Below are 27,420 nucleotides of genomic sequence, written 5' to 3' on the forward strand. Positions count from 1 at the left end.
GAGGGAGGAGACAATAGTGATGTAGTTGTATCTGTTGACTTTGTCTCCAAGTTCAATGATTCCGTCTTCATAAGGAAGATTTATCAACTTTCTAAATTCTTCTACTGAGAGATTTATCTCGTACCTTCTTACCCTTCTTTGAAGTATTCTGTCGATTGGATGAAGGTTTAATAAGAACATCTTTACAAGGAATGTATAGATTCTTTTTTAATGCATAGAGAAAAAGCAGAAAAAGTCGAGTTCTATCAAGTAAATTTTGTGATGTATAGATTCTTTTTGAATGTATACTTTTTGAACATAAAAAGTGTGCTAGTTAAGGTTTTAAAAATTGAGAAATGATATTTGGATATAATTTTTTTATTCTATCTAGTATATTTTGTGTGTATTTTTGTATTGTGGGTTAGGTATTGAAAGTAAAAAGTATTAATTATAGAGATAAAAACATATAGTGTCACAAATAACATTAATATTTTGATGTTGAAACAATGTAGTTGTTAAAAATTATCCTTGAAACATGAAATTATGTTGAATAAGTTTTATCAAAATTCTCTTTTGGGTGGGGAACGTTTCATTGAATTGCTACACCATTATATTTGTCATTTATTTTCTTGCAGTTTTTTTAGAAAGGTTTCATTGAACCTAATCCATCTATTTTAACCAAAGCATGTGAATACCGGTAAAAATAACCATATTTTTTTCTTCTCTTTTTAAGGCATTGTATGCTTTGTGTATTGCATAGACTCTTAACATTTAGCACTTAATTGAAAGACGTCTTATTCGGTTGTAGAAAGTGATTGTTTATAAACTTTTTTAAGTCTTGATTTTTCAATTTCAAACATGAAATTCTTTTTTTATGTAACAAAACAATACGTCACCAATCTAAACTAAAGAGCTATAATATAAATAGAGTTCAATCAATGTACTTTCATAAGCAAAAGAGTATAAATATAAGAATGGTGTTATTTAAAATAACGTATCTCTATTTCATTTCTATGAACCTCGTACTACCAAAATCCATGTCCACTAAATCAACTTTATCAACCTTAATGACTTTGACGTGACAATATATTATATATGCTTTTGCACACAAAAAACATTAAATCAATAAAATATAACAAAAAATAAAGTGAACAATCAAATACCATAAAAATTTATTAATCATAGTATCCAGTACACAATTATGTAATGTTAGCTTTTATATTTAAATAAATTTAAATAAATTTGAATTTAGAAATTTTGCAAGAGGCGTCAATAGTATACATACATGTCTTTTTAATGAATACCAAATTAAGAACTCTCCAATAAATAAATAAATAAATAAATAGTACATATTTTAACTTATCTAAAAGAACAAAAAAATAACTTCACGTTATATATTTGGTCACAAAATGCATCATGACTGCATGCAATTTCTAATATTCATCTGGGTGATCAGTTAAGCGATTGTGGCATTCATAAGGAAGACCATGAGCAAAACGTATAAAATCACGACAATAGTCATAAACAATCAATTTTGTATAAATCTCTTTGAGCTTCTTCCTTGTTTCACCGGTAAGACCTTTATTTTCTCCATCATTGAAACCTAAGCAATTATTTGATGGACTAGGAATGCATGCATTGGCATTAAAGTTTCTAAATCCAGCCGTGAATGGAGCCTTTGACCAATCAATTTTCACCTGTCCCCCTCTTGTTGCCCATGAATCTCCATTCCATAGTGTTGTGTATAATTTCATTGGTTGCCTTGTTGGGAATGCAACACCGGTGTTTTGTCTATTATGTATCACTCTTATGGGTATGTTATCCACCAATATTCTGCATAGATGCCAAACACATGATATAATTATGTGTATATATACATTGTTTTGTTCCATATATAGAATTATATTTTTTTCATTGTTTTAGAAAGATTTTTTGTTATGGGGATCATTATCTTGTCACTTAGATCAAGGGGCATATATTAATTATAATGATAGAATCATGTAATCTTAGGATTTGGGTTACGTGCGGTGTGATTACACGCAATCATCAATTTTGGTCAATTTATGGAGGTTCCAACTCACATTTATTTTCTAATTGGTGTTATTGATTGTTAATGTATTAAAATCTTGTGTAATTTAGTATTGAATTTGTAATATGTGTTAACTTGGGTATTAAGTCTAGTAGAAAATAAGGTTAGATGGTGCTTCAAAATTTAAATTAAGCAGTGAGAGGTGCCACATTTAGTGGATGACATGTCTTGAATAAAATTAAGTACCTTTAGTGAACCAAAACGTGAAAAACGAAATAAAAAATATTCCTAATAAATTTTATGAAAACTTACTTAAACAATGAAGAACTTACATTATGCGCTGAGGATTCCAATCAATTGAGTAAATGTGAAAGTCTTTTGTGGGATCAAACCAAAGATAGAATTGCACCTCGCGACCTCCATTACCATTGGCATATAAATTGGTTGAGAGAATATATGGATCACCAGATAAGTTGCCCAAAAATTCCATATCAATCTCATCATGGTGTGGTCCTTGAGAACTTAGCTGCATATATACATATATGTGAAATTAAATAATCATACAATAAGTAAAAGTTTCTTAAATTATGAAATGTGTTATGTGTATGTGTAACCGTAATGGTATTAACTTGTTTTCCATAGCTATAATTGTTGCCACAATATAACAATTTGAATTGGCTACTGTCATAAATCTTACACATTCATGTGGTTAGCTCATCGATGACAGTTGGATCAAGATCAAACAATATATATATATATATATATATATATATATATATATATATATATATATATATATATATATATATATTTCAAATTTTATAATTTTAGAGTTTAAAATATAAAAATCTATTTGATTCATGCATTGTTTGATCTTGATATAAGGGTCACCGATGTGCCAATTGTGTGAATTTTTACCAAAATATAAAGATTTGCAGTGCAACATCAATTGTAATTTAAAACTATTATAAATGTGAATTAAGAGTTTGCAAATATTAGTGTAATTCTGGAACAAAGTGCATACATAATATGCAGTGACAGTGCCCGCAGAGTTTCCTGGCACAAGTTTGATTTGCATATCAAATCTTCCAAACAAATATTCATTCTTGGTACCAATGCCTGAGCCAGAATATTTATCCATTGTAAGTGTCATACAATTGCCACCATCTTGTATGTTAGCCCTTTTATCTCCAAATAAAATGTTAAAATCAGTGTTAAAATTTCCACCAAATGCAATTGTGCTAAAGGTTAAGCATAAGCAAAGCAAGAGAAAAATAGAGTTATTGGCATATGAAGAAGCCATAATTAACTAATGTTTCACTTTGTTAAAATTGATAAATTTAAATTTTGAAAATTTGTATTTAAATTGAAGTTTTTATTTACACAGTTGTCATAATATGTGTAAAACGCAACCGATTTTGATCAATTTAGTTGTCTAAAGCTCAATGTTACAATGACATCTCACAAGTCACTGTTATTGTTGAAAATTACACCTCAACTTTATTGAGGAACTAAAAAAAGGTTTTAATTAGCAAATAATTTTTAAGGCAAAAGTATTGTTTCCTCTTTAGATTTGTTTGAATGTTTAATGTTGAAAAGTTGGATTCAAGTCAAAAGCCCAAAATAGGAGCATATTATACTTGAATGAGAGATATTATGGAATGGGGGTTCTTAGCATTAGAGGTGCAGCAAACACATTAAAATAAAATAAAACTACACGTTGAGAAATCATTCTCCCAAAAATTATTATTTTTACTTATATGATTACATAAAATTTATGTTTAGCTATCACAATAATATATAGTTAGTTACTCTAAATAAGTTTATTCGTCAAAAATTAGGAGAAATATAATAATAAAAAATTAATACCTGTTTGATACTCTTATTTCGTCTTATTTCGGCACTTATGATATCCTAAATATTTATAGAGATTTTTGTTAACAAAGAAAATTGTAATGACAACACTAAAAAATAAAATGGACAATGAACTTCTTGCAAATGACTTTATTGTTTTTCATGAAAATATATACAACGTTAGTTATTGATGAAATTTAAGTATTTTTTTATAAGCATGAATTTGAGTCTTTTGTTGATATATTATATTTTGGGTTAATTATATTTTTGGGCCTCTTATTATATCTTCTTTCATTTTGAGTCTCTACAAATTTTCTCTTTTCAATTTTAGTACATTAAACATCGGCATACGTGACAATCATTTGCCCTCATTGGATTGTCAAGTTTATCAAACCATAATACTTAGGTTTTCATGTTTGACCGCTTAATCGTTCATGCTTGACTTATCATAGTTGTCATCAGAGTTGTCATCATGGTGGTTGTCATCATCAAAAGTAAATGTCATATAACATGCAAAATAAGGTTCCACATTCTCCCCCCTTTTGATGATGACAACACATCTATCAGGGAGGTGATAATACAAACAATATATTTTAAAGTATAGAACTCCCCCCGAGTTAGATAGAAAATATACCCTCCACTGAGAGTGTATTTCTTCCCCTTTGTCAAAATAAAAGTGGCGGGTAAAAGATGCACTTGCGAGAAGTAAATATGCAAAACAAGAGAAATTTAGACATTTAAGATAGAGAAATAAACACACTCATTCTTATTGAAAAGTTCAAAATAAAGAAGAGAAATTTGCTGAATTGAAACATATGAAAGTACTAAAAGAACTTGCAGGATACAACGAAAATACTTAAGTGAGACTACTCTGCATCAAGATCATCAAAAAAGAACATATCATGAGATAAATTTGGATATGTTAGAGATCAAGTGACAGACTATGAAGTCGATCTTGTCATTGATAACATATATTTTTCAACTTATGATTTTTAAGAGGCTTTGGTCGTTAGTATCCGAGGGAAGTTCTATGAGCTATTTATTTCTATGGTTATCTCCTTGCTTTTGGCTTTTCTTTTCTTCTCATCTAATGGTTCATATTCAACGATCTTTCCATATTTTAGCTCATGCTGCATTGATGGTAGGACAAAGATTCCTATCGTGGTTGTTTCTTCCTTGAACTCATCAACTTTAAATTTGAACCCCGTTTCTTCTAGAATCTCTGTGACTAGGTTTCCATATGGTAGGTGTGAGCATTTTTACTTGCTTTCTATAATGTAGTTAATATATTGTCGTGCCCAACTAACCTTGACCTTATTTTCTATCATCCATACAGTTTCCACATCAACTTGGGTTAGGCAACCAGATTTACCTTTTATAGGAAATAGGATATGACTCATAACATAAAGAAACATTAGGCTTTTAGGGTAGATGTATTAAAAAGTGAATGGATAAGGTATGTGTGACCAAAGTTCTTTCGCGAGGGAGGAGACAATAGTGATGTAGTTGTATCTGTTGACTTTGTCTCCAAGTTCAATGATTCCGTCTTCATAAGGAAGATTTATCAACTTTCTAAATTCTTCTACTGAGAGATTTATCTCGTACCTTCTTACCCTTCTTTGAAGTATTATGTCGATTGGATGAAGGTTTAATAAGAACATCTTTACAAGGAATGTATAGATTCTTTTTTAATGCATAGAGAAAAAGCAGAAAAAGTCGAGTTCTATCAAGTAAATTTTGTGATGTATAGATTCTTTTTGAATGTATACTTTTTGAACATAAAAAGTGTGCTAGTTAAGGTTTTAAAAATTGAGAAATGATATTTGGATATAATTTTTTTATTCTATCTAGTATATTTTGTGTGTATTTTTGTATTGTGGGTTAGGTATTGAAAGTAAAAAGTATTAATTATAGAGATAAAAACATATAGTGTCACAAATAACATTAATATTTTGATGTTGAAACAATGTAGTTGTTAAAAATGATCCTTGAAACATGAAATTATGTTGAATAAGTTTTATCAAAATTCTCTTTTGGGTGGGGAACGTTTCATTGAATTGCTACACCATTATATTTGTCATTTATTTTCTTGCAGTTTTTTTTAGAAAGGTTTCATTGAACCTAATCCATCTATTTTAACCAAAGCATGTGAATACCGGTAAAAATAACCATATTTTTTTCTTCTCTTTTTAAGGCATTGTATGCTTTGTGTATTGCATAGACTCTTAAGATTTAGCACTTAATTGAAAGACGTCTTATTCGGTTGTAGAATGTGATTGTTTATAAACTTTTTTAAGTCTTGATTTTTCAATTTCAAACATGAAATTCTTTTTTTATGTAACAAAACAATACGTCACCAATCTAAACTAAAGAGCTATAATATAAATAGGGTTCAATCAATGTACTTTCATAAGCAAAAGAGCATAAATATAAGAATGGTGTTATTTAAAATAACGTATCTCTATTTCATTTCTATGAACCTCGTACTACCAAAATCCATGTCCACTAAATCAACTTTATCAACCTTAATGACTTTGACGTGACAATATATTATATATGCTTTTGCACACAAAAAACATTAAATCAATAAAATATAACAAAAAATAAAGTGAACAATCAAATACCATAAAAATTTATTAATCATAGTATCCAGTACACAATATGTTAGCTTTTATATTTAAATAAATTTAAATAAATTTGAATTTAGAAATTTTGCAAGAGGCGTCAATAGTAGACATACATGTCTTTTTAATGAATACCAAATTAAGAACTCTCCAATAAATAAATAAATAAATAGTACATATTTTAACTTATCTAAAAGAACAAAAAAATAACTTCACGTTATTTATTTGGTCACAAAATGCATCATGACTGCATGCAATTTCTAATATTCATCTGGGTGATCAGTTAAGCGATTGTGGCATTCATAAGGAAGACCATGAGCAAAACGTATAAAATCACGACAATAGTCATAAACAATCAATTTTGTATAAATCTCTTTGAGCTTCTTCCTTGTTTCACCGGTAAGACCTTTATTTTCTCCATCATTGAAACCTAAGCAATTATTTGATGGACTAGGAATGCATGCATTGGCATTAAAGTTTCTAAATCCAGCCGTGAATGGAGCCTTTGACCAATCAATTTTCACCTGTCCCCCTCTTGTTGCCCATGAATCTCCATTCCATAGTGTTGTGTATAATTTCATTGGTTGCCTTGTTGGGAATGCAACACCAGTGTTTTGTCTATTATGTATCACTCTTATGGGTATGTTATCCACCAATATTCTGCATAGATGCCAAACACATGATATAATTATATGTATATATACATTGTTTAATTTGTTCCATATATAGAATTATATTTTTTTCATTGTTTTAGAAAGATTTTTTGTTATGGGGATCATTATCTTGTCACTTAGATCAAGGGGCATATATTAATTATAATGATAGAATCATGTAATCTTAGGATTTGGGTTACGTGCGGTGTGATTACACGCAATCATCAATTTTGGTCAATTTATGGAGGTTCCAACTCACATTTATTTTCTAATTGGTGTTATTGATTGTTAATGTATTAAAATCTTGTGTAATTTAGTATTGAATTTGTAATATGTGTTAACTTGGGTATTAAGTCTAGTAGAAATTAAGGTTAGATGGTGCTTCAAAATTTAAATTAAGTAGTGAGAGGTGCCACATTTAGTGGATGACATGTCTTGAATAAAATTATGTACCTTTAGTGAACCAAAACGTGAAAAACGAAATAAAAAATATTCCTAATAAATTTTATGAAAACTTACTTAAACAATGAAGAACTTACATTATGCGCTGAGGATTCCAATCAATTGAGTAAATGTGAAAGTCTTTTGTGGGATCAAACCAAAGATAGAATTGCACCTCACGACCTCCATTACCATTGGCATATAAATTGGTTGAGAGAATATATGGATCACCAGATAAGTTGCCCAAAAATTCCATATCAATCTCATCATGGTGTGGTCCTTGAGAACTTAGCTGCATATATACATATATGTGAAATTAAATAATCATACATTAAGTAAAAGTTCCTTAAATTATGCAATGTGTTATGTGTATGTGTAACCGTAATGGTATTAACTTGTTTTCCATAGCTATAATTGTTGCCACAATATAACAATTTGAATTGGCTACTGTCATAAATCTTACACATTCATGTGGTTAGCTCATCGATGACAGTTGGATCAAGATCAAACAATATATATATATTTGTTGTGAAAAACGATACCAATAACAAAGTATAATAGGGAATTAGGGAAGAGAATAAGAACACAATAATTGGTTATAACCGTTATTCTTTTACTTTCTCTTAAAACAAGATTACAAGTTTACAAGAATAACAAATAACCTCTCTCACCCTAAATTAGGATTTGCAGCTTAGCAATGATGAGAGACTAGTATGCTATTTATAATAAAACCTAACATACTAACTAATGGGCTTTTTCCACAAGGCCCATTACACAAGTCAACTTAATAAACAAGCTAACTTAACAAATTAGGGTTTAAACACTAAAACCTAATTTAATATGCTAACAACCCTAGCATCTTCGACACAAGCATGTGAACAACCTTCGACTTCATGCTTAACCCTGTCGAACCAAGAAGCTACCCTTCGGCCATACTAGAGTTCGATCCAAAATCTCACAAATCTCCACCTTGGATCTAACTCTACAACATCAAGGGAACAAACTAGCTTTCTTCATGCAGCTTTATCAACTGCATACAGTGGAAAAACTTGCAACTCGACAATGTCTTGGTGATCATATCAGCAGCATTGTCTTCAGTCGAAACCTTCAGCACTTGGACTTCTCCACGCTCGATTACTCCTCTGACGAAATGCAGCCTCACATCAATGTGCTTAGTTCGCTCATGATAGGCTGAATTCTTCGACAGGTGTATTGCACTTTGACTATCACATTTAACAGTGATACCTCGACCTTGAAGTTTCAGCTCCTTCGCAAAACCTTCAAGCCACAATGCTTCTTTCACAGCTTCAGTTAATGCAATGTACTCCGCTTCAGTGGTTGATAGAGCAACAACCTTCTGAAGTGTTGCTTTCCAACTAATTGCTGTGCCAAACATAGTGAAAACATATCCAGAAATAGATTTCCTGGAATCCATACAACCTGCATAATCAGAGTCGACATATCCTTCGATTACTGCTTTACCATCTTCACCCAAGGCTCCACCATAAATTAGGACTCTATTCAGAGACCCATTTATGTACTTTAAAATCCACTTCAATGCTTGCCAGTGAGCCTTTCCAGGATTCGCCATGTACCTGCTTACAAGACTTACTGCGTATGCTATGTCGGGTCTAGTACAAACCATAGCATACATCAAAGAACCAACTATATTAGCATATGGGATGCTATTCATATAGGCTCTTTCCACATCAGTACTGGGACACTGATCAATACTCAGCTTGAATTGAGGGTTTGTTGGAGTCACAACTGGCTTCGAATTCGACATACCAAACTTTTCAAGAATCTTCCGTAGATATGCCTCTTGAGATAGGCATAACTTCGACTTCTTTCTATCTCTTCGAATGTCAATTCCAAGAATCCTGGAAGCAGCTCCCAGATCCTTCATATCGAACTCCTTATTGAGTTCAGCCTTCACCCTCATCACATCTTCGACACTGTTGCTTGCTATGAGAATATCATCCACATAAAGCAACAAAATAACAAATGAATTACCAGGTCGAAATCTGAAGTAAACACAGTGGTCGAACTGACTTCTAATGAAACTTATGCGTGCCATGAACTTGTCGAATCTCCTATTCCATTGTCGAGGAGATTGTTTCAGCCCATACAAAGATCTTTTTAGCTTGCACACATAATCTTCCTTTCCCTTTTCGACATACCCTTCAGGTTGCCTCATCAGGATCGTTTCATCTAGATCACCATACAAGAACGCAGTCTTCACATCCATCTGTTCCAGTTCAAGATCGAACTGTGCCACCATGGCAAGCAACATTCGAATGGACCTATGCTTCACAACAGGAGAAAACACATCATTGAAGTCGACACCTTCTTTCTGAGTGAAACCCCTTGCAACTAACCTTGCCTTGTATCTTTTCGACGTCACTCCTTCAATTCCTTCCTTAACTTTGAAAATCCATTTACAGCTGACTAACCTTGCCCCAACAGGTTTCTTTATCAGTTCCCAAGTATGATTATCATGAAGAGATTTCATCTCATCATCCATGGCCTTCAGCCATTCAGTCTTATTTCGACTCCTCATAACTTCCTTATAGTCTCTAGGTTCTTCGTCTAGAACCTCACTTGCAGAGATTAAGGCATAAGCTATAAGATCTGCATATCCAAGTCTCTGAGGTGGCTTGATGACTCTTCTCGACCTATCTCTCGACAATAGGTAGTCATCGTCAGTTTCCTCAACTTCAGCATCTTCTGCTTCTTCTTCGACTTCATCTGGGATATGCAATTCAGCATCAACATGCTCCACCTCAACAGGAATCTCTACCTGTTCCAGCTCTTCGTCAGATGTTTCTGTACTTCGACCAACATCATCAGTTTTCTTAAAAGCCATTTCAGCTTCATTGAAAACTACATCTCGACTGGTGATACACCTCCTGTGACCTGGCTCTAGGCACCATAGCCTATAAGCTTTGACTCCTTCAGGGTATCCCATGAACATGCATTTCAGAGCTCTAGGTTCGACCTTGTCTTGCCTAATGTGAGCATAGGCTACGCAGCCAAATACTCTCAGTTTGTCGAGATCTGGTGGATGTCCCGACCAAACTTCTTCAGGTGTCTTCATATCTAACGCTGTCGAAGGACATCTGTTTATCAGATATGTTGCTGTCGAAACAGCCTCAGCCCAGAACACCTTCTTTAACCCCGCACTAGTCAACATGCATCTGACTCTCTCCAAAATAGTTCGATTAAATCTTTCAGCCAAACCATTTTGCTGTGGAGTACCTGCAGTAGTTCTGTGCCTTGCAATACCAAAGGCAGCACAAAAACTGTCGAATGCCTCATTGCAAAATTCAAGGCCATTGTCGGTTCTCAACCTCTTGACCTTCCTGCCAGTCTGATTTTCAACCAGAGTCTTCCAACTTTTGAAATTCTCAAAAGTTTCATCCTTAGTCTTCTGGATGAATACCCATAATTTTCTGGAATAATCATCTACTATGGATAGAAAATACCTTGCTCCTGAATGTGATGCACACCTTGCAGGCCCCCAAAGATCAGCATGGATGTAATCAAGGGATCCATGTGTTCTTTGTTTGCCTTTGTTGAACTTCACTCTGCAAGATTTTCCAAGTACACAGGGTTCACAAAACTTCAGCTTTTCGACTTTGTCTCCACCAAGAAGATTTTGTTTCCCTAATTCGACCAGACCCCTTTCACTGACATGGCCCAATCTCATGTGCCAGATTTCTGTCTTCGACAACGGTTTCGTGGATACAACATTTGTCGAACCACTTACAACTTCAGCCTCAAGGGTATACAAGCCTTGTTTCTTCACGCCTCTCAAGACTTCCTTCGACCCCTTCATGACTCTTAGGATACTTTTCTCTCCTTGGAAAACATATCCTTTCTTGTCGAATTCACCAAGAGAAAGCAAATTTCTCTTCAAATCAGGAACATACCTGACTTCAGTCAACAACCTTATTGACTCATCATGGAGCTTGAATCTCACAGATCCAACACCTGCAATCTTGCAAGCCTTGTTGTTTCCCAGCAATACTGATCCACCATCTTGATCACATAATTCCTCGAACAAGTCTTTGTTTGGAGTCATGTGCCAAGTGCAACCTGAATCCATAATCCACTCCTTCTTAGAGTCACTGCTTGAAACCACAAGAACATCAGATGATTCGAAATCATCTTGAACAATGGCAGCGTTGCCATTATCCTTACCTCCATGATATTTCAGGCGTTCAGGGCACACCTTTCTTGTGTGACCCTCCTTCTTACAATGGTAGCATCGAATGCCAGATGCTTCGCCACCGTAAGACTTCGACTGGCTTTTGTCTTTCTTCTTGTCAAACTTACCATCCTTTCGTAAGAGTTTTCCTTTAACGGCCAAACCTTCGCCAACAGTCGAAGGTTTATGCTCCTTTCGTTCATTCAAGTCCTTAGAGTACAAGGCTGATTGAACTTCTTCAAACGTCAGGGACTCCCTTCCATACAAGAGAGTTTCTTTGAAGTGAGCATGTGATCGAGGCAAAGAACACAATAGTAACAGCGCTTGATCTTCATCATCGATCTTCACATCAATATTTTCAAGATCAAGAATTAGCTTGTTGAACATATCCAACTGCTCAGCCAATACTTTGTCTTCAATCATCTTGAATGAATACAAAGCTTGCTTCAGGTAGAGTCGATTTACCAGCGATTTGGTCATATACAAACTTTCAAGTTTCACCCATAACCCTGATGCCGTCGTCTCCTTTGATACCTGTCGGAGAACCTTATCACCAAGGCTCAACAGAATTGCGCTGTGTGCTTTCTCGATCATAGTTGTCTTCTCCGCTGCCGTTAATGCAGCATTCATGGCTGCCTCTCCCTTCAACGCTTCCAAGCAACCCTGCTGAACCAGTAGGGCTTTCATCTTCAAGCGCCACAGACCGAAATCATTCACTCCGGTGAATTTTTCAATCTCATACTTTGTTGACGGCATCTTCTCCACGCTCACCGCACCAATTTGTTGTGAAAAACGATACCAATAACAAAGTATAATAGGGAATTAGGGAAGAGAATAAGAACACAATAATTGGTTATAACCGTTATTCTTTTACTTTCTCTTAAAACAAGATTACAAGTTTACAAGAATAACAAATAACCTCTCTCACCCTAAATTAGGATTTGCAGCTTAGCAATGATGAGAGACTAGTATGCTATTTATAATAAAACCTAACATACTAACTAATGGGCTTTTTCCACAAGGCCCATTACACAAGTCAACTTAATAAACAAGCTAACTTAACAAATTAGGGTTTAAACACTAAAACCTAATTTAACATGCTAACAACCCTAGCATCTTCGACACAAGCATGTGAACAACCTTCGACTTCATGCTTAACCCTGTCGAACCAAGAAGCTACCCTTCGGCCATACTAGAGTTCGATCCAAAATCTCACAATATATATTTCAAATTTGATAATTTTAGAGTTTAAAATATAAAAATCTATTTGATTCATGCATTGTTTGATCTTGATATAAGGGTCACCGATGTGCCAATTGTGTGAATTTTTACCAAAATATAAAGATTTGCAGTACAACATCAATTGTAATTTAAAACTATTATAAATGTGAATTAAGAGTTTGCAAATATTAGTGTAATTCTGGAACAAAGTGCATACATAATATGCAGTGACAGTGCCCGCAGAGTTTCCTGGCACAAGTTTGATTTGCATATCAAATCTTCCAAACAAATATTCATTCTTGGTACCAATGCCTGAGCCAGAATATTTATCCATTGTAAGTGTCATACAATTGCCACCATCTTGTATGTTAGCCCTTTTATCTCCAAATAAAATGTTAAAATCAGTGTTAAAATTTCCACCAAATGCAATTGTGCTAAAGGTTAAGCATAAGCAAAGCAAGAGAAAAATAGAGTTATTGGCATATGAAGAAGCCATAATTAACTAATGTTTCACTTTGTTAAAATTGATAAATTTAAATTTTGAAAATTTGTATTTAAATTGAAGTTTTTATTTACACAGTTGTCATAATATGTGTAAAACGCAACCGATTTTGATCAATTTAGTTGTCTAAAGCTCAATGTTACAATGACATCTCACAAGTCACTGTTATTGTTGAAAATTACACCTCAACTTTATTGAGGAACTAAAAAAAGGTTTTAATTAGCAAATAATTTTTAAGGCAAAAGTATTGTTTCCTCTTTAGATTTGTTTGAATGTTTAATGTTGAAAAGTTGGATTCAAGTCAAAAGCCCAAAATAGGAGCATATTATACTTGAATGAGAGATATTATGGAATGGGGGTTCTTAGCATTAGAGGTGCAGCAAACACATTAAAATAAAATAAAACTACACGTTGAGAAATCATTCTCCCAAAAATTATTATTTTTACTTATATGATTACATAAAATTTATGTTTAGCTATCACAATAATATATAGTTAGTTACTCTAAATAAGTTTATGCGTCAAAAATTAGGAGAAATATAATAATAAAAAATTAATAACTGTTTGATACTCTTATTTCGTCTTATTTCGGCACTTATGATATCCTAAATATTTATAGAGATTTTTGTTAACAAAGAAAATTGTAATGACAACACTAAAAAATAAAATGGACAATGAACTTCTTGCAAATGACTTTATTGTTTTTCATGAAAATATATACAACGTTAGTTATTGATGAAATTTAAGTATTTTTTTATAAGTATGAATTTGAGTCTTTTGTTGATATATTATATTTTGGGTTAATTATATTTTTGGGCCTCTTATTATATCTTCTTTCATTTTGAGTCTCTACAAATTTTCTCTTTTCAATTTTAGTACATTAAACATCGGCATACGTGACAATCATTTGCCCTCATTGGATTGTCAAGTTTATCAAACCATAATACTTAGGTTTTCATGTTTGACCGCTTAATCGTTCAGGCTTGACTTATCATAGTTGTCATCAGAGTTGTCATCATGGTGGTTGTCATCATCAAAAGTAAATGTCATATAACATGCAAAATAAGGTTTCACATTCTCCCCCCTTTTGATGATGACAACACATCTCTCAGGGAGGTGATAATACAAACAATATATTTTAAAGTATAGAACTCCCCCCGAGTTAGATAGAAAATAGACCCTCCACTGAGAGTGTATTTCTTCCCCTTTGTCAAAATAAAAGTGGCGGGTAAAAGATGCACTTGCGAGCCTTTGACCAATCAATTTTCACCTGTCCCCCTCTTGTTGCCCATGAATCTCCATTCCATAGTGTTGTGTATAATTTCATTGGTTGCCTTGTTGGGAATGCAACACCGGTGTTTTGTCTATTATGTATCACTCTTATGGGTATGTTATCCACCAATATTCTGCATAGATGCCAAACACATGATATAATTATATGTATATATACATTGTTTTGTTCCATATATAGAATTATATTTTTTCACTGTTTTAGAAAGATTTTTTGTTATGGGGATCATAATCTTGTCACTTAGATCAAGGGGCATATATTAATTATAATGATAGAATCATGTAATCTTAGGGTTTGGGTTATGTGCGGTGTGATTACACGCAATCATCAATTTTGGTCAATTTATGGAGGTTCCAACTCATATTTAATTTCTAATCGGTATTATTGATTGTTAATGTATTAAAATCTTGTGTAATTTATTATTAAATTTGTAATGTGTTAACTTGGGTATTAGGTCTAGTAGAAATTAAGGTTAGATGGTGCTTCGAAATTTAAATTAAGCAGTGAGAGGTGTAACACCCATATATAAAAACATACATCAAAGCATATAATTATATATGAATCCAAGTATTTGGTACAGAAATACCAATAAGTTCCTAGTCAACACATTATACATATTAATGCCCTAATACAAATATTCTACATAATGGCATAATACATACAAGATGTTCAAAATGAAAATACTAAGAACTAGATCAAACAATGATCTCAAAAGAACTCCACAACGGAAGCTTCGCCATATCCAAAAGAAGCATAAGGAATAAGGAAATCAAACTGCTTTCTCCTTACCCTTCGCGGAACCTGTAGTACCTGAAATCAATATATAATGGGGTGAGATACAAAATCTCAGTGAGTTCCCTATCCTATGGATCCTCTCGGCTTTACAAGGTTCTAGCCTATAAGTCTCAAGTCATAAAAGGAACTAGACCTTGAGTTCACACACTAACATTATATGGAATCATACTTAGAGTTCAACAACTCAAACACAAGATTACTAATCGGAAAACCATTACCAAGGTATCCCTCTATTCCCGTCCCCTTCTACGTCTAGGAGGTGGCACGAGTCATGGATCCTTTGGGAAATCTTGACATACGAAATGGATTCGGATTCATGAGCCTTCCCCCATGAATCGTCACTTCACATGGCCCGTACACCATCACAAGTCTCTACCCTTAGGTTCCATTCGTACACAAAAGCGGGAATCAAACCTACCAAGATTATTAGTGCCTCTCTGCACAGTGCCTCTCTGCACATAGAATGCCTCTTTTGCATTCAAAGGAAAAAAAGAAATAAAGAAATACAATGGTTCCGATTAATACATCATACAATGGTGATCGCTCACGCAAACCATTAGGCCTGTTAGCCCTTCATACATTGGTGATTGCTCACGCAAATCACTAGGCCTGTTAGCCTTTCCTCATAAGATTCTAAATACACGTATGTTCCACATAATGTTCATCCTAGGTACTCTTTGTTAAGCTACATAACCTAACAAATCCTAGTTTTCCTCACTTAATCTCTTATTCGTATAACCCATGTAGTTATTCGAACCTCTTGATACATATCTGTATACGATGAAGTATACCAATCCTCCTGCAATAGGATTCACCCAAACAAATACAATATACTAGGTTACACCAAAGGCAACCAACAGCTTTCATCATTTCCCTGTAAACAAATGGCAAGTTATCACAACTATATAGCAATTAATCAATGTGCTAAAAGTATACCGTTCACATAATTCCGAACGATAAAACAACTCGAGGAATCAACTATTTTTCCCGATTCCCGATTAAATAATTCTTCTTTCGATCCCAAAACCTGCACTGCTAGAAAGTACACGCTTCTAGCTTCCTACCACTTCGAACGGTGATTAAAACAGAGTTATGGTTCAAAAGTTATGATTGAAACAGTTTTATCTCATTCAACTAAAATTTGCTAAGAAAAGCCTTCAGTTCGCGCCGCTAACTGTTGTTCGTGCCGCCAACCTCAGGCAGTGGCAAACCTCACAGAAAACTCGCAGCGTTCGCGCCGCGAAGCCTTGTACGCGCCGCGTACTGTTAACAGAACCAAACCCCATAATCCTTCTGCATGGTTCGCGCCGCCACCTATCGTTCGCGCCGCGAAGCGCGCGAAATCAGAAGTTCCAGATCTGTTTTCTTGCTTTTTCCCATGGTTTAATCCAACCATCTCCATACTCAAACCTGTTCCAGATTCATACTAAAGCATAGAACAACATATATGGTCTCTACTCAGGATTTATTAGCAGCAACAAACATCAATCTCTTAGATTGAGTCAAACCCTAAGATTTCTACCAAAAACCCCAATTTCTCAACTTATGATTTCACCCATAAATCAAAACTATAAGTTTCTAACTAGAACCCACCTCGATTACAAGTCGTTGATGATGAAGATGAGTTGATTCGGCGGAGAAATGGTGGAGATCCAAGCTTTTTCCTCTTTTCTCCTCTTGCTCTTCCTTCTCTCTACTTCCTCTCTCTATCTTTCTCTTCTTGTTGAAAAATGAAGAAGAAAAGCAAAAGGAAAAGATATAAGAAAATATCCTTAAGTTAACACTACTAACTTAATGTCCAAAAGTATCTCTAATATACCAATTAATGAAACCCCAGTGTTAGTTAATAACATTAGAGCATTTAATTTAATACGGGGTATTACAAGAGGTGCCACATTTCGTGGATGACATGTCTTGACACTGGTACAAAAATACATTTTTAACAGTGTTTGTTAAGTCAGTTCACATGCCTATTGACTTAAGAAGTTACACGGTGACAATTTTGTAAATACTTGTAACTTAGTTAGGTCTGGTGTATTTAAAGCTGACTTAACAAAGATTAAATAAAAAATATATAATTCGCATTAAATATTTTAAGTCGCATGTATTCATTAACTGACTTAAGAAATCTATTTATTAAGTCGGGTTTCGTCTACCTGACCTAAGAAATTTTATTTACTTTTAACCCATTAAATTCTAATGTGTACTGCAAGAGAAACGAACTCGGTACACTACAAAACATAGTTTTATATTAAATTATAGGGTTAAATATGTTTATAGTCCCTATAGAATTACTAAAAATGACTTTTAATCCCTATAAAAAAATGTCGACTTTTAGTCCCTATAAAATTACTTTTGCATGCAGTTATAGGGACTAAAAATCAAAATTGAGATATTTATAGGGACCAAATACATATTTAACCTTAAATTATATTTGTCAAAAATAAAATAAATAATTAAATCATCAAATTATAAAAATAAAAAAAAAACGCATCATTCATCTATTTTAATATATAAAAATGAATTACTACCAAATTGCCTTAATTACCCTAATGACAAACAATAAAACATGGTTTTGCATACCCCTGAGCGTAATTTTACATTTAATCATCATTACATTCCCACACTTTACTTAATGCAAAAGTTATTTATTGGAATATGCAAAAACGTGTACTGCACTCTATAATTTAGCTGCAAGTGGAACATACATATTTATGATAAACAAACTTTTCATCATTTCTCCCTATGTCTATATATTTTCGTATCAAGTCTAACCACTGCATGTGTAAACTTTTCCATCTCCCTATTCTCATTTTTCAAACAGCAGTGGAGCGGTAGGGTTTCTCTTCACCTTCACCATTTCCATTATTTTTTCTTCATTCAACCTTACTGATAGAGTTCTGTTTCTTCCACTACTTTTCTCAACAGAATATGAGCAGAAAGTTTTCCCCGATTAAGGATCTCAACGATTCAAAAGAAACATGGAGATTGGCCGTTCGAGTTGTTGATTTTTGGAGTGTTATCAACAGCAAGGGTAAGGAGCATCTGGAGATGGTTCTAATGGACGTATCGGTAATGATCCGTATTCTCTCAACAAGTTTATTAGGTTATTATATTTTTCAGTTATGATATTGTTGTTGTTTGTCATCGTCAGGGTGATAGGATACAAGTTTTGATTCGTTCTGACCACACACCAAAATGGAAAGCAAGAATACGCGAAAACATGTCTTGCATAATCAACAATGGAACTGTTTATGAAAACGATTTTCAGTGGAAGCTTTGTGATCACGACAAGAAATTTGTGTTTATTGGTGGTACAACTGTTAAGGAAGTTGAAATTCAGAACCTTCCTCCCAAAAGATTTTTTTTCAAAGACTTTAATGATATTCTTGGAGGAAATTGTGAGATGAACCGACTTGAAGGTAAATATATTAGGTCATTTGATTTCTTCATACTACAATGTTGTTTATTATTACAGAAGTTGATTTTAACTTTCTCTCTTACTATGTTTTGTAGATATCATTGGTGTGGTTCAAGAAATCAACAATTTTCAATACAACAATTCTGGAAAAAAATCATTTGTTTCACTGAGTCTTAAAGACTTGAAGTAAATTATCTCAATTCAAATATTACAACTGTGTTCCATCATTATTATCTTATTGATATTTTTTATGTTTATTTCTGCAGAGGAGTCATTGTTAACTGCACATTATGGGAGAGCTACGGAACAAAATTTTTGGACTTCTACCACGACGAAAAAAACAGTGGTGCTATTGTAATAATACTAACTCATGCAATGATAAAGGAATCACAAGGTTTGTATCAATAATCTCCTATTTTTCAAATACTATTCGCAGAGCAATAAATTTGATACTCTATTTTTGGTCTTTTTCAGTCTCAAATGGTTGGAGTGGATCTAAGTTGCTTATTAACGAAGACATTCCAGAGATAACTGAGTATTTATCAAAGTATACACAAATTGTTATATTCTTAAAGTATAATAAGCTCCCTTAAAATTTATCATCATTTACATTCATTTTTGGTTCAATGTTTCAGGTTACCGTCAAATGAGCAGACTGAAAAGCCTTCGCAGTCTTCGAAGGGAATGTCTCTTTGGTCTGGTGCCTCTCAATTCACCCCAGTCGAAAGTTTCGTTCATAAGGCCAAGTGTATTTCTCTCAGTGAACTTTGCAAGGTGAAACAGGTACATGGTTATAACAAATTTCAAATAGTAAGATCAATATTATTTTATACAGATGATTTTTGTTAGAGTGTTGCATTTTTTTATATTCAACTTATTGTATCTTAGGACATGTTATGCGTTACTGTTGGAACAACTCAAAGATTTTTTGTCTCAAAACACGGTTGGTTTTATTATGGGTGTACTAAATGTTCTCTAAAGGCATCTGATGTGAACAATCCATACAAATGTTCATGTGGACAGAATGTAGAACATGCCATACCGAGGTTGTATTTTTCAACCTTTAATCAGATTAATTCATTTGCCATTATTCAATATTTGTAGTGTTCTAATTTTATTTTCCTATGCATTTATGTAAAAAGGTATCGAGTTGACATATATGTGGTTGATGGTGATTCCAAATTTCGCTTTGTGTTTTGGGACTCTGACTGTGCCGACATTATTGGAAAGTCTGCTGATAGTATTTATAAAGCAATGCTTGAGGTTCATTTTAATTCATTACCTATTTTAATGTTTATTTGTATATGAATGAAGTACTTACATTGAATTTAATGTGCAGGAAGGTGACGACGACCCAATGATATATCCAGATGATCTTGACATGCTACTTGGTAAAAAGATGGCGTTTAGGGCTAAAGTTCAGCCAACATTTGGCCAAGCATCTGTTTGGAAACTTTCCTATGATGAAGAGTTTGTAAAGGAAATTGAGAAAGATTATATTACTGATGAAGTATGGAAATTTTTCTTTGCACATCTACATATGTCTATTTATCAATATTTGTATCTTAATCTTCATCTCAATATCTGATTTGCAGGGAGATAGCAAATCTTTAAACCAAAACCCAGTTGTTGATCGTGTTGATGAATCCATTGTATGTTAATGTTGACTAAACTTTAGCCTGTTAATTACAGTATTTTCTTTATACTTACTGTTAATTTGTTTTCTTCCAGGAGTCGTTGTCGGCATATGGAGAAAATGATCCTGATAAACAAGTGACCAATACTCCATCCAAAGGAAGTCCTGTTTATCTTGATGCTGAAGATTCCGAATTACAAGCGTATGGTACTACCCAGCTCTCAGGAACCAAGCCTGCAAAGAAAGTTAAGATTGAATCGGATGCATGAAGACTCCACCAGAACCACTTTAATTTCCATCATTATTGTTATTTTGTGATATTTTCTTGACAGTTGTTTTAATGTTTTGGTACAAGATACACGAGTTATGATCCATGGATTAAATATCAATTATCATTTTGTCATACGATATCAAATATCAATTATCATTTTGGTTTTCTTATAATTTCTCTGTAGCAATGGTGTATGGTATGTTGTTTGTGTTTAATATTGCATGATATATTGCCCGATTATACAATGCTAAGTATATTAACTGTTGTTTGTGTTTAATATTGCGTGATATGTTGTCCGATTATACAAACGATCCATATTATTTGGAAACAAATTAGTGGTAAACCATCCTACATGATATTTCTTCTTACCTGCAAGTGAAAATTAATTTTTGAATAATAAATTATATATCAGAATCGCTTTGATTTGCACAGTATTTTTTCATTAAACCATAATTTTGGCAATGTTATTTACAGTAATGTTTTACAAATTTTGGCAATGTAATTTTGGCAACTTGATTTGAATACTGCATGCATTATTTAAATATAACCTCACCAAATGTGTTTTACAAATTTTTTAATGTCGCTCTTGAAAACTGCACCAGCATCATGTCAACCATCATACCTACCTGACATATGAACAGTAGCTTGCACTACATTCTCATCTTATTTGTGCACGCTTCAGGCAATTATGGTTGCTTGGTGCATTCATTTTTTGCTTATTTAATGATTAAGTCACAATATTTTTAACTGCATAAAATAGGGAGATGACATAAACTTTTCATATTCAGCTATTTCCCTCCATAAACAAATAGTTTGGAGGGAGTCTTTGTCTATATATTTCATGCTTCCCTGCATATTCATCCATATTTTGCAGAATGATTGTATCTTCAAAGTAAGAAATCATGGAAAAGAAACAAAGCGATGAGCATGATCACTTCATGAATGTTATCAGAAGAAAAAGGCAATTTGATGCTAGACATCATAGAATTCGTGTTCTACGAGCTAAGAGAGCCAAGGCATTGGCGGCAATGAACAAAGAAAATGCATGTCAAACTCAACCCCCTGCTGATACTATATCTTCGCATTTCAGATTACCACTATCTTCTATTTCTCCAAATATTCCAAGTTCCACCATAACTGATCGAAATACACAGCAGAAAACTCACAATGTATCAACATTGAATACATTGCCAAGTTCATTAGCAAAAAAACGCCCAAGAGTTGTTTCTGTAAAGAACATTAACAATTTAGGAGTTAACCTCAGAAGGAGATTTGATAACCAGTTTATGAGCGGTGCGACGGCATCTTCAAGCCATACACCTAATCCAGATTCCAGCACCAACGAACTTTTCCAAGATGACAGTGAAGGGGATGAAGGTTCCGGTAATTCTTCAGATGGTTAGTATCTTTATTGTGATGGATTATTAACCGATTTTGAATGTTCTTACACTTAACCAAATATAATAACATAATATTTTCTAACTCATATTATTATATGCTGCTGTAGCCTGCAGTTCAGTTTCCAACTATTCAAACGACGAGCATGAAGTAGGTTTTGACACTGACATTGAAGAAGTAGATGTTCAAAGATCAGGTTGTATTTTATTTTATTGATATGTTTCTTTATTTAAAAAATCATTATCTATTATGTTATTTTACCTGACAACTGTACATTTTTGTTTAGGAGAATACTACGATTTAGGTGACCCATCATGTGAGTGTCAGCAATGTGGTGCAAATATGTGGTATATGGAGAGGAAAAACAAGTCTCGACATTCTGCTAATCCTAAGTTCTCAATGTGTTGTGGAGAAGGAAAGGTTCAAATACCTTTGTTGAGACAACCTCCACCCGTATTGCAGAGCCTGTTGTTTGAACAAAACGAAAGTGAATCAAAAATATTCCAACAACAGATTCGTCTTTACAATATGATGTTCGCATTTACTTCTCCGGGTGCTAAAATGGATAACAGATTTAATAATGGTAGAGGTCCCCCTAACTATCGTATTCAAGGTCAAACATGTCATCGTATAGGCAGCATGTTACCTTTGCCAGGTGAAAAGGCCCGTTTTGCCCAACTATATATATACGATACTGAACATGAAGTTCAGAATAGATTTGATATTTTCAGGTTTTTACTTTATACATCTTTGTTTCAACACTGTATATTATTTTGTTGTTGCAATTCTCAACATTCTGAACTCTATATGTTGGATGTTTTGCAGAAAAAGGGACGGAGTTGATATTAATATAGTTGAAAAGTTGTCTTCAATGTTATATGAACATAATGTTCATGCTCAGTCATTCAAGATGGCAAGGGACATACTTTCTCAAGGAAATGTTGCAGATCTAAAACTCCGTCTCATTTCTGATCGTCAAAATGATGGAAGAATATATAATCAACCAACAGTTTCAGAAGTTGCTGCTCTCATTGTTGGTGATGTTGATACTGCCGAAAAAAGGGATATTATAATGCAAAAACAATGTGGCCAACTTCAGAGAATAGATGAATATCACACTTCTTATTTGGGTTTTCAATATCCTTTACTTTTCCCTTACGGCGAAGATGGTTACAGACCAAACATACGGCATCGCAATAAAGGATCTACAGCGGTCCGTAATGCAGAAACAACGACCACGGTATCGGAAATTGACGATGTTCCATGGGAGGATGCAACCAAGAGAAACAGACTTACAATCAGAGAGTGGTTCGCCTTTAGGATTCAGTCAAGAAAAAACGAGGCACAGACAATTCTCAGGTCAAGGAGGTTATTTCAACAGTTTTTGGTAGATGGTTTTACAATGATGGAATCCGAGAGACTTCGATGGTTAAGAAAGAATCAGTCAAAACTACGAGTAGGGAAGTATGATCATCTTGCAGATGCTAGGACAAATGGACATACACGTGGTGCAGCTACAGGGAAAAGAGTTGTCCTACCTTCGTCGTATGTTGGAAGCCGTAGATTTATGGATCAGTTATATTTCGATGGCATGGCAATTTGTAGTTATGTTGGATTTCCTGATTTGTTTATTACATTCACATGTAATCCCAATTGGCCAGAAATACAGCGCGTATTAAGTTCTACAAATCTGAAAGCGTCTGATCGTCCGGATCTCATAACAAGAATCTTCAAATTGAAATTTGATTCGTTACTGTCCGATTTGACTAAAAAGAGTATCATGGGAAAGGTTCTTGCGTGTAAGTAATTTGTAAGTTTGATTAATTTAACTTCCTTATTCATTTTTAATGTAATGTTATAGGCTAATATGTTCATTTTATATTTGTAGATATGTACACAATTGAGTTCCAAAAAAGAGGGTTGCCCCATGCGCACATATTAATTTTCCTTCATCCGTCGAGCAAGTACCCAACACCCGCTGACATTGATCGTATCATATCAGCAGAAATACCAAACAAAGACACCGACGAAGAGTTATATAACTTGGTCAAATCTCACATGATACACGGACCTTGCGGAAATGCTTTTCGTAATTCTACGTGTATGAAGGAAGGAAAATGTTCTAAATACTTCCCTAAAGATTTCAGACGTGATACGATCGTTGATCAAGATGGATATCCGGTGTATAGACGAAGGGACAACGGACACACAGTTTCTAAGAATGGAATTGAGATTGATAACAGATTTGTTGTTCCTTACAATGCAAAGTTATTGTTGAAGTACAGAGCTCATATTAATATGGAATGGTGCAATCAAAGCACATCCGTCAAATATTTGTTTAAATACATCAACAAAGGATACGACAGAATAACTGCTGCAATTGTCATGAATGAAGATGGATCTGTTTCGCAACACGAAACCGTCGATGAAATAAAGCAGTATATTGACTGTAGGTACGTTTCTCCAAGTGAAGCTGCTTGGAGAATTTATGGTTTTTCCATTCATGGAAGAAAACCAGCTGTAGAAAGACTTCACTTTCATGGGGAGGGACAAAATTCTGTTTTTTATACTGATGTCAGTCCCATTACCAAAGTCCTTGATAAACCGAGCGTTACTGAGTCGATGTTCACTTCATGGTTTGAAGCAAACAAGAAATACGACGAAGCGCGCCAACTAACGTATAGCAATTTTGTTTCAAAGTTTGTATACGTTAAGAAAAAAAGAGAGTGGAAACCCAGACAAAAGGGATACACAATTGGAAGACTAATTTGGGTTCCTCCAACTACCGGGGAGTTGTACTATCTAAGGATGATGCTAACACATGTGAAAGGGCCGAAAAGCTACGATGAAATAAAGACAGTAAACAATGTTAGGTACGATACTTTCCGTGATGCATGTTTTGCTATGGGATTTATTGGGGATGATCGAGAATTCATAGCTGCAATAACAGAAGCATTTCATTGGGGTTCTGGACATTATTTGAGATTACTTTTTGTTCACATGTTATTGTCAAGTAGCATTAATAGGCCAAAGCATGTATGGAGTAAAACTCAACATCTGTTATCTGATGGAATTCTGTATTCTCAGCAAAGGATTGCAAACAACAGAGGTATATTACAAAAATATGATCACAGTAATTAATTACACATAATATTACTATGCTATTCCAATATTTACCAGCGATTTATTTATTTTTGTTCATTTAACAGATCTGCGCCTAACAAATGAAGAAATTCTCAATCTGACGTTGATTGAAATTGAAAAACTTCTCCAACGCAGTAGAAAGAGTTTAAGTGATTTTCCTGGAATGCCAAAACCACATGGTTACATAAATGAGGAGCTTGGAAATAATTTAATTTACGAAGAGAGAAACTACGATCCTGCTGAACAACTTCAACAGTTTAATACGCTGTATAATAACCTCACAGGTGTAAATAGTAGTTAACATCAATTAGGCAGAAGAATTTCATATAACTTAGAAACTTATATTTCTAATATGAAGCATCTAAATTATGTGTTGACTTTATTTCAGATGAACAAAGAGATGTGTTCAAACAAATCTTGACAGCTGTTGATACCCAGAACGGAGGGGTATTCTTTTTGTATGGATACGGCGGTACAGGGAAAACATACATGTGGAGAACATTAGCTTCCTACATAAGATCAAGAAGACAAATATGCTTGACAGTTGCCTCTTCAGGTATTGCATCCCTTTTGCTCCCCGGTGGTCGAACGGCACATTCGAAATTTAAAATTCCGATCCCCACACTTGAATCTTCGACATGCGACATTAACAAGGGTAGTGACAGGGGTAACATGCTAAAATTATCTAAATTGATAATTTGGGATGAAGCTCCCATGTGTCACAAATTTTGTTTTGAGGCTTTGGATAAAACACTCAGAGATATCATGGGTGGAACCAGGTCATCTGATAAAATATTTGGTGGGAAGGTAATTGTGTTTGGTGGGGATTTCAGACAGATTCTACCGGTTATTCCAAGAGGCAGCCGTTCAGATATAATTCATGCAACTATCAATTCATCATACATTTGGGATCATTGTAAGGTTCTGAAACTTACAAAAAACATGAGGCTTCAGCAATCTGGGACGACCATATCGGCATCCGAGTTAGAACGGTTTTCAAATTGGATATTAAAAGTTGGAGATGGAAAACTGGCAGAACCTAACGATGGCTATGCTGATATTGATATCCCAGCAGATATTTTGATATCTAATTTCGATGATCCCCTTCGAGCCATATTCGAAAACACTTATCCAAATTTTGAAGCTAAATTCAATAATGTAGCTTTTCTGCAGTCAAGGGCAATATTGGCTGGAACAATTGAGACAGTAGATGAAATAAATCACTATGTATTAGACAATCTTCCAGGTAATATTTAATTTTTTGTGAAAATTTATCCGACGATTTTTCACTTCCATCTTTAAGAGATCATAATATAAAGGCACTGCATTTTCAGGGGATGAAAAAGAATACCTAAGCTCTGATTCAGTCGACACGCATGATGGTGATGGCAATGAATGTTTTGATGTTTTAACTCCTGAGTTTCTGAATGGACTGAGAACGTCGGGACTTCCTAATCATAGGATCAGATTGAAAGTAAATACTCCAATCATGCTGCTCAGGAATATTGATCAAGCAGAAGGCTTATGCAATGGAACACGTCTAATCGTTACAAGATTGGCTGATCATGTCATCGAAGCTAAAATCATTTCAGGCAAGAACATCGGCGGTATCATTTATATTGCCCGAATGGACATTACTCCAACGCAGACGCCATGGCCATTCAGGATGACACGAAGACAGTTTCCTATAACAGTCTGTTATGCTATGACTATTAATAAATCTCAAGGTCAGTCTTTGGATCATGTTGGCATATATTTACCGAGGAGCGTATTCAGCCATGGCCAGTTATATGTTGCAGTTTCAAGAGTAAAGAGCAGAAAAGGCCTTAAAATCTTGATCCATGATAAGGAGAAACTTCCATTGACCACCACAACAAATGTTGTCTTCAAAGAAGTGTTTGAAAATGTGTAGTCTATAAGTTTTTGCAATATTTATGGACCTGTTGTTATT

The 27,420-nt window shown here is 34.1% G+C and overlaps 4 protein-coding genes across 4 annotated transcripts; 2 read left to right on the top strand and 2 right to left on the bottom strand.

The window, feature by feature from the left end:
• Positions 1–1,412: 1,412 nt before the first annotated feature.
• LOC131629851 (xyloglucan endotransglucosylase protein 1-like) lies at positions 1,413–3,311 on the bottom strand. The gene is made up of 3 exons (XM_058900651.1): positions 3,033–3,311; positions 2,341–2,534; positions 1,413–1,812 (listed from the first exon to the last, which is right to left on the bottom strand). The coding sequence occupies exons 1-3, from the start codon at positions 3,309–3,311 to the stop codon at positions 1,413–1,415; spliced, it is 873 nt and encodes a 290-aa protein (XP_058756634.1).
• A 3,435-nt stretch (positions 3,312–6,746) lies between these two features.
• LOC131629852 (xyloglucan endotransglucosylase protein 1-like) lies at positions 6,747–13,507 on the bottom strand. The gene is made up of 3 exons (XM_058900652.1): positions 13,229–13,507; positions 7,679–7,872; positions 6,747–7,146 (listed from the first exon to the last, which is right to left on the bottom strand). The coding sequence occupies exons 1-3, from the start codon at positions 13,505–13,507 to the stop codon at positions 6,747–6,749; spliced, it is 873 nt and encodes a 290-aa protein (XP_058756635.1).
• A 4,761-nt stretch (positions 13,508–18,268) lies between these two features.
• On the top strand, positions 18,269–20,997 carry LOC131629903 (replication protein A 70 kDa DNA-binding subunit C-like). The gene is made up of 11 exons (XM_058900706.1): positions 18,269–18,671; positions 18,754–19,021; positions 19,116–19,206; positions 19,287–19,414; positions 19,495–19,567; positions 19,656–19,803; positions 19,909–20,066; positions 20,163–20,283; positions 20,360–20,530; positions 20,616–20,672; positions 20,752–20,997. Exons 1-11 carry the CDS (start codon positions 18,531–18,533, stop codon positions 20,923–20,925), a joined length of 1,530 nt encoding a protein of 509 aa, XP_058756689.1. The 5' UTR covers positions 18,269–18,530; the 3' UTR covers positions 20,926–20,997.
• An 832-nt stretch (positions 20,998–21,829) lies between these two features.
• On the top strand, positions 21,830–27,381 carry LOC131629853 (uncharacterized). The gene is made up of 9 exons (XM_058900653.1): positions 21,830–22,325; positions 22,435–22,521; positions 22,612–23,056; positions 23,151–23,538; positions 23,596–24,124; positions 24,214–25,434; positions 25,535–25,753; positions 25,858–26,715; positions 26,804–27,381. The coding sequence occupies exons 1-9, from the start codon at positions 21,830–21,832 to the stop codon at positions 27,379–27,381; spliced, it is 4,821 nt and encodes a 1,606-aa protein (XP_058756636.1).
• Positions 27,382–27,420: the final 39 nt, after the last annotated feature.

This window comes from Vicia villosa, unplaced genomic scaffold (assembly GCF_029867415.1).
Source record: "Vicia villosa cultivar HV-30 ecotype Madison, WI unplaced genomic scaffold, Vvil1.0 ctg.000621F_1_1, whole genome shotgun sequence".
NCBI lineage: Eukaryota > Viridiplantae > Streptophyta > Magnoliopsida > Fabales > Fabaceae > Vicia > Vicia villosa.

Excerpts from the sequence above, each read along its gene's own strand:
- LOC131629853 (XM_058900653.1), top strand. The coding sequence starts at position 21,830 with ATGGAAAAGAAACAAAGCGATGAGCATGATCACTTCATGAATGTTATC. Across the intron at positions 22,326-22,434 it reads TTCCGGTAATTCTTCAGATG|CCTGCAGTTCAGTTTCCAAC; the intron begins GTTAGTATCTTT and ends ATGCTGCTGTAG. Across the intron at positions 23,057-23,150 it reads AATAGATTTGATATTTTCAG|AAAAAGGGACGGAGTTGATA; the intron begins GTTTTTACTTTA and ends GATGTTTTGCAG.
- LOC131629903 (XM_058900706.1), top strand. The coding sequence starts at position 18,531 with ATGAGCAGAAAGTTTTCCCCGATTAAGGATCTCAACGATTCAAAAGAA. Across the intron at positions 18,672-18,753 it reads TGGTTCTAATGGACGTATCG|GGTGATAGGATACAAGTTTT; the intron begins GTAATGATCCGT and ends TGTCATCGTCAG. Across the intron at positions 19,568-19,655 it reads ATAACTGAGTATTTATCAAA|GTTACCGTCAAATGAGCAGA; the intron begins GTATACACAAAT and ends TCAATGTTTCAG.
- LOC131629852 (XM_058900652.1), bottom strand. The coding sequence starts at position 13,507 with ATGGCTTCTTCATATGCCAATAACTCTATTTTTCTCTTGCTTTGCTTA. Across the intron at positions 7,873-13,228 it reads GCACTGTCACTGCATATTAT|CTAAGTTCTCAAGGACCACA; the intron begins GTATGCACTTTG and ends GTATATATGCAG. Across the intron at positions 7,147-7,678 it reads TGGAATCCTCAGCGCATAAT|AATATTGGTGGATAACATAC; the intron begins GTAAGTTCTTCA and ends GCATCTATGCAG.
- LOC131629851 (XM_058900651.1), bottom strand. The coding sequence starts at position 3,311 with ATGGCTTCTTCATATGCCAATAACTCTATTTTTCTCTTGCTTTGCTTA. Across the intron at positions 2,535-3,032 it reads GCACTGTCACTGCATATTAT|CTAAGTTCTCAAGGACCACA; the intron begins GTATGCACTTTG and ends GTATATATGCAG. Across the intron at positions 1,813-2,340 it reads TGGAATCCTCAGCGCATAAT|AATATTGGTGGATAACATAC; the intron begins GTAAGTTCTTCA and ends GCATCTATGCAG.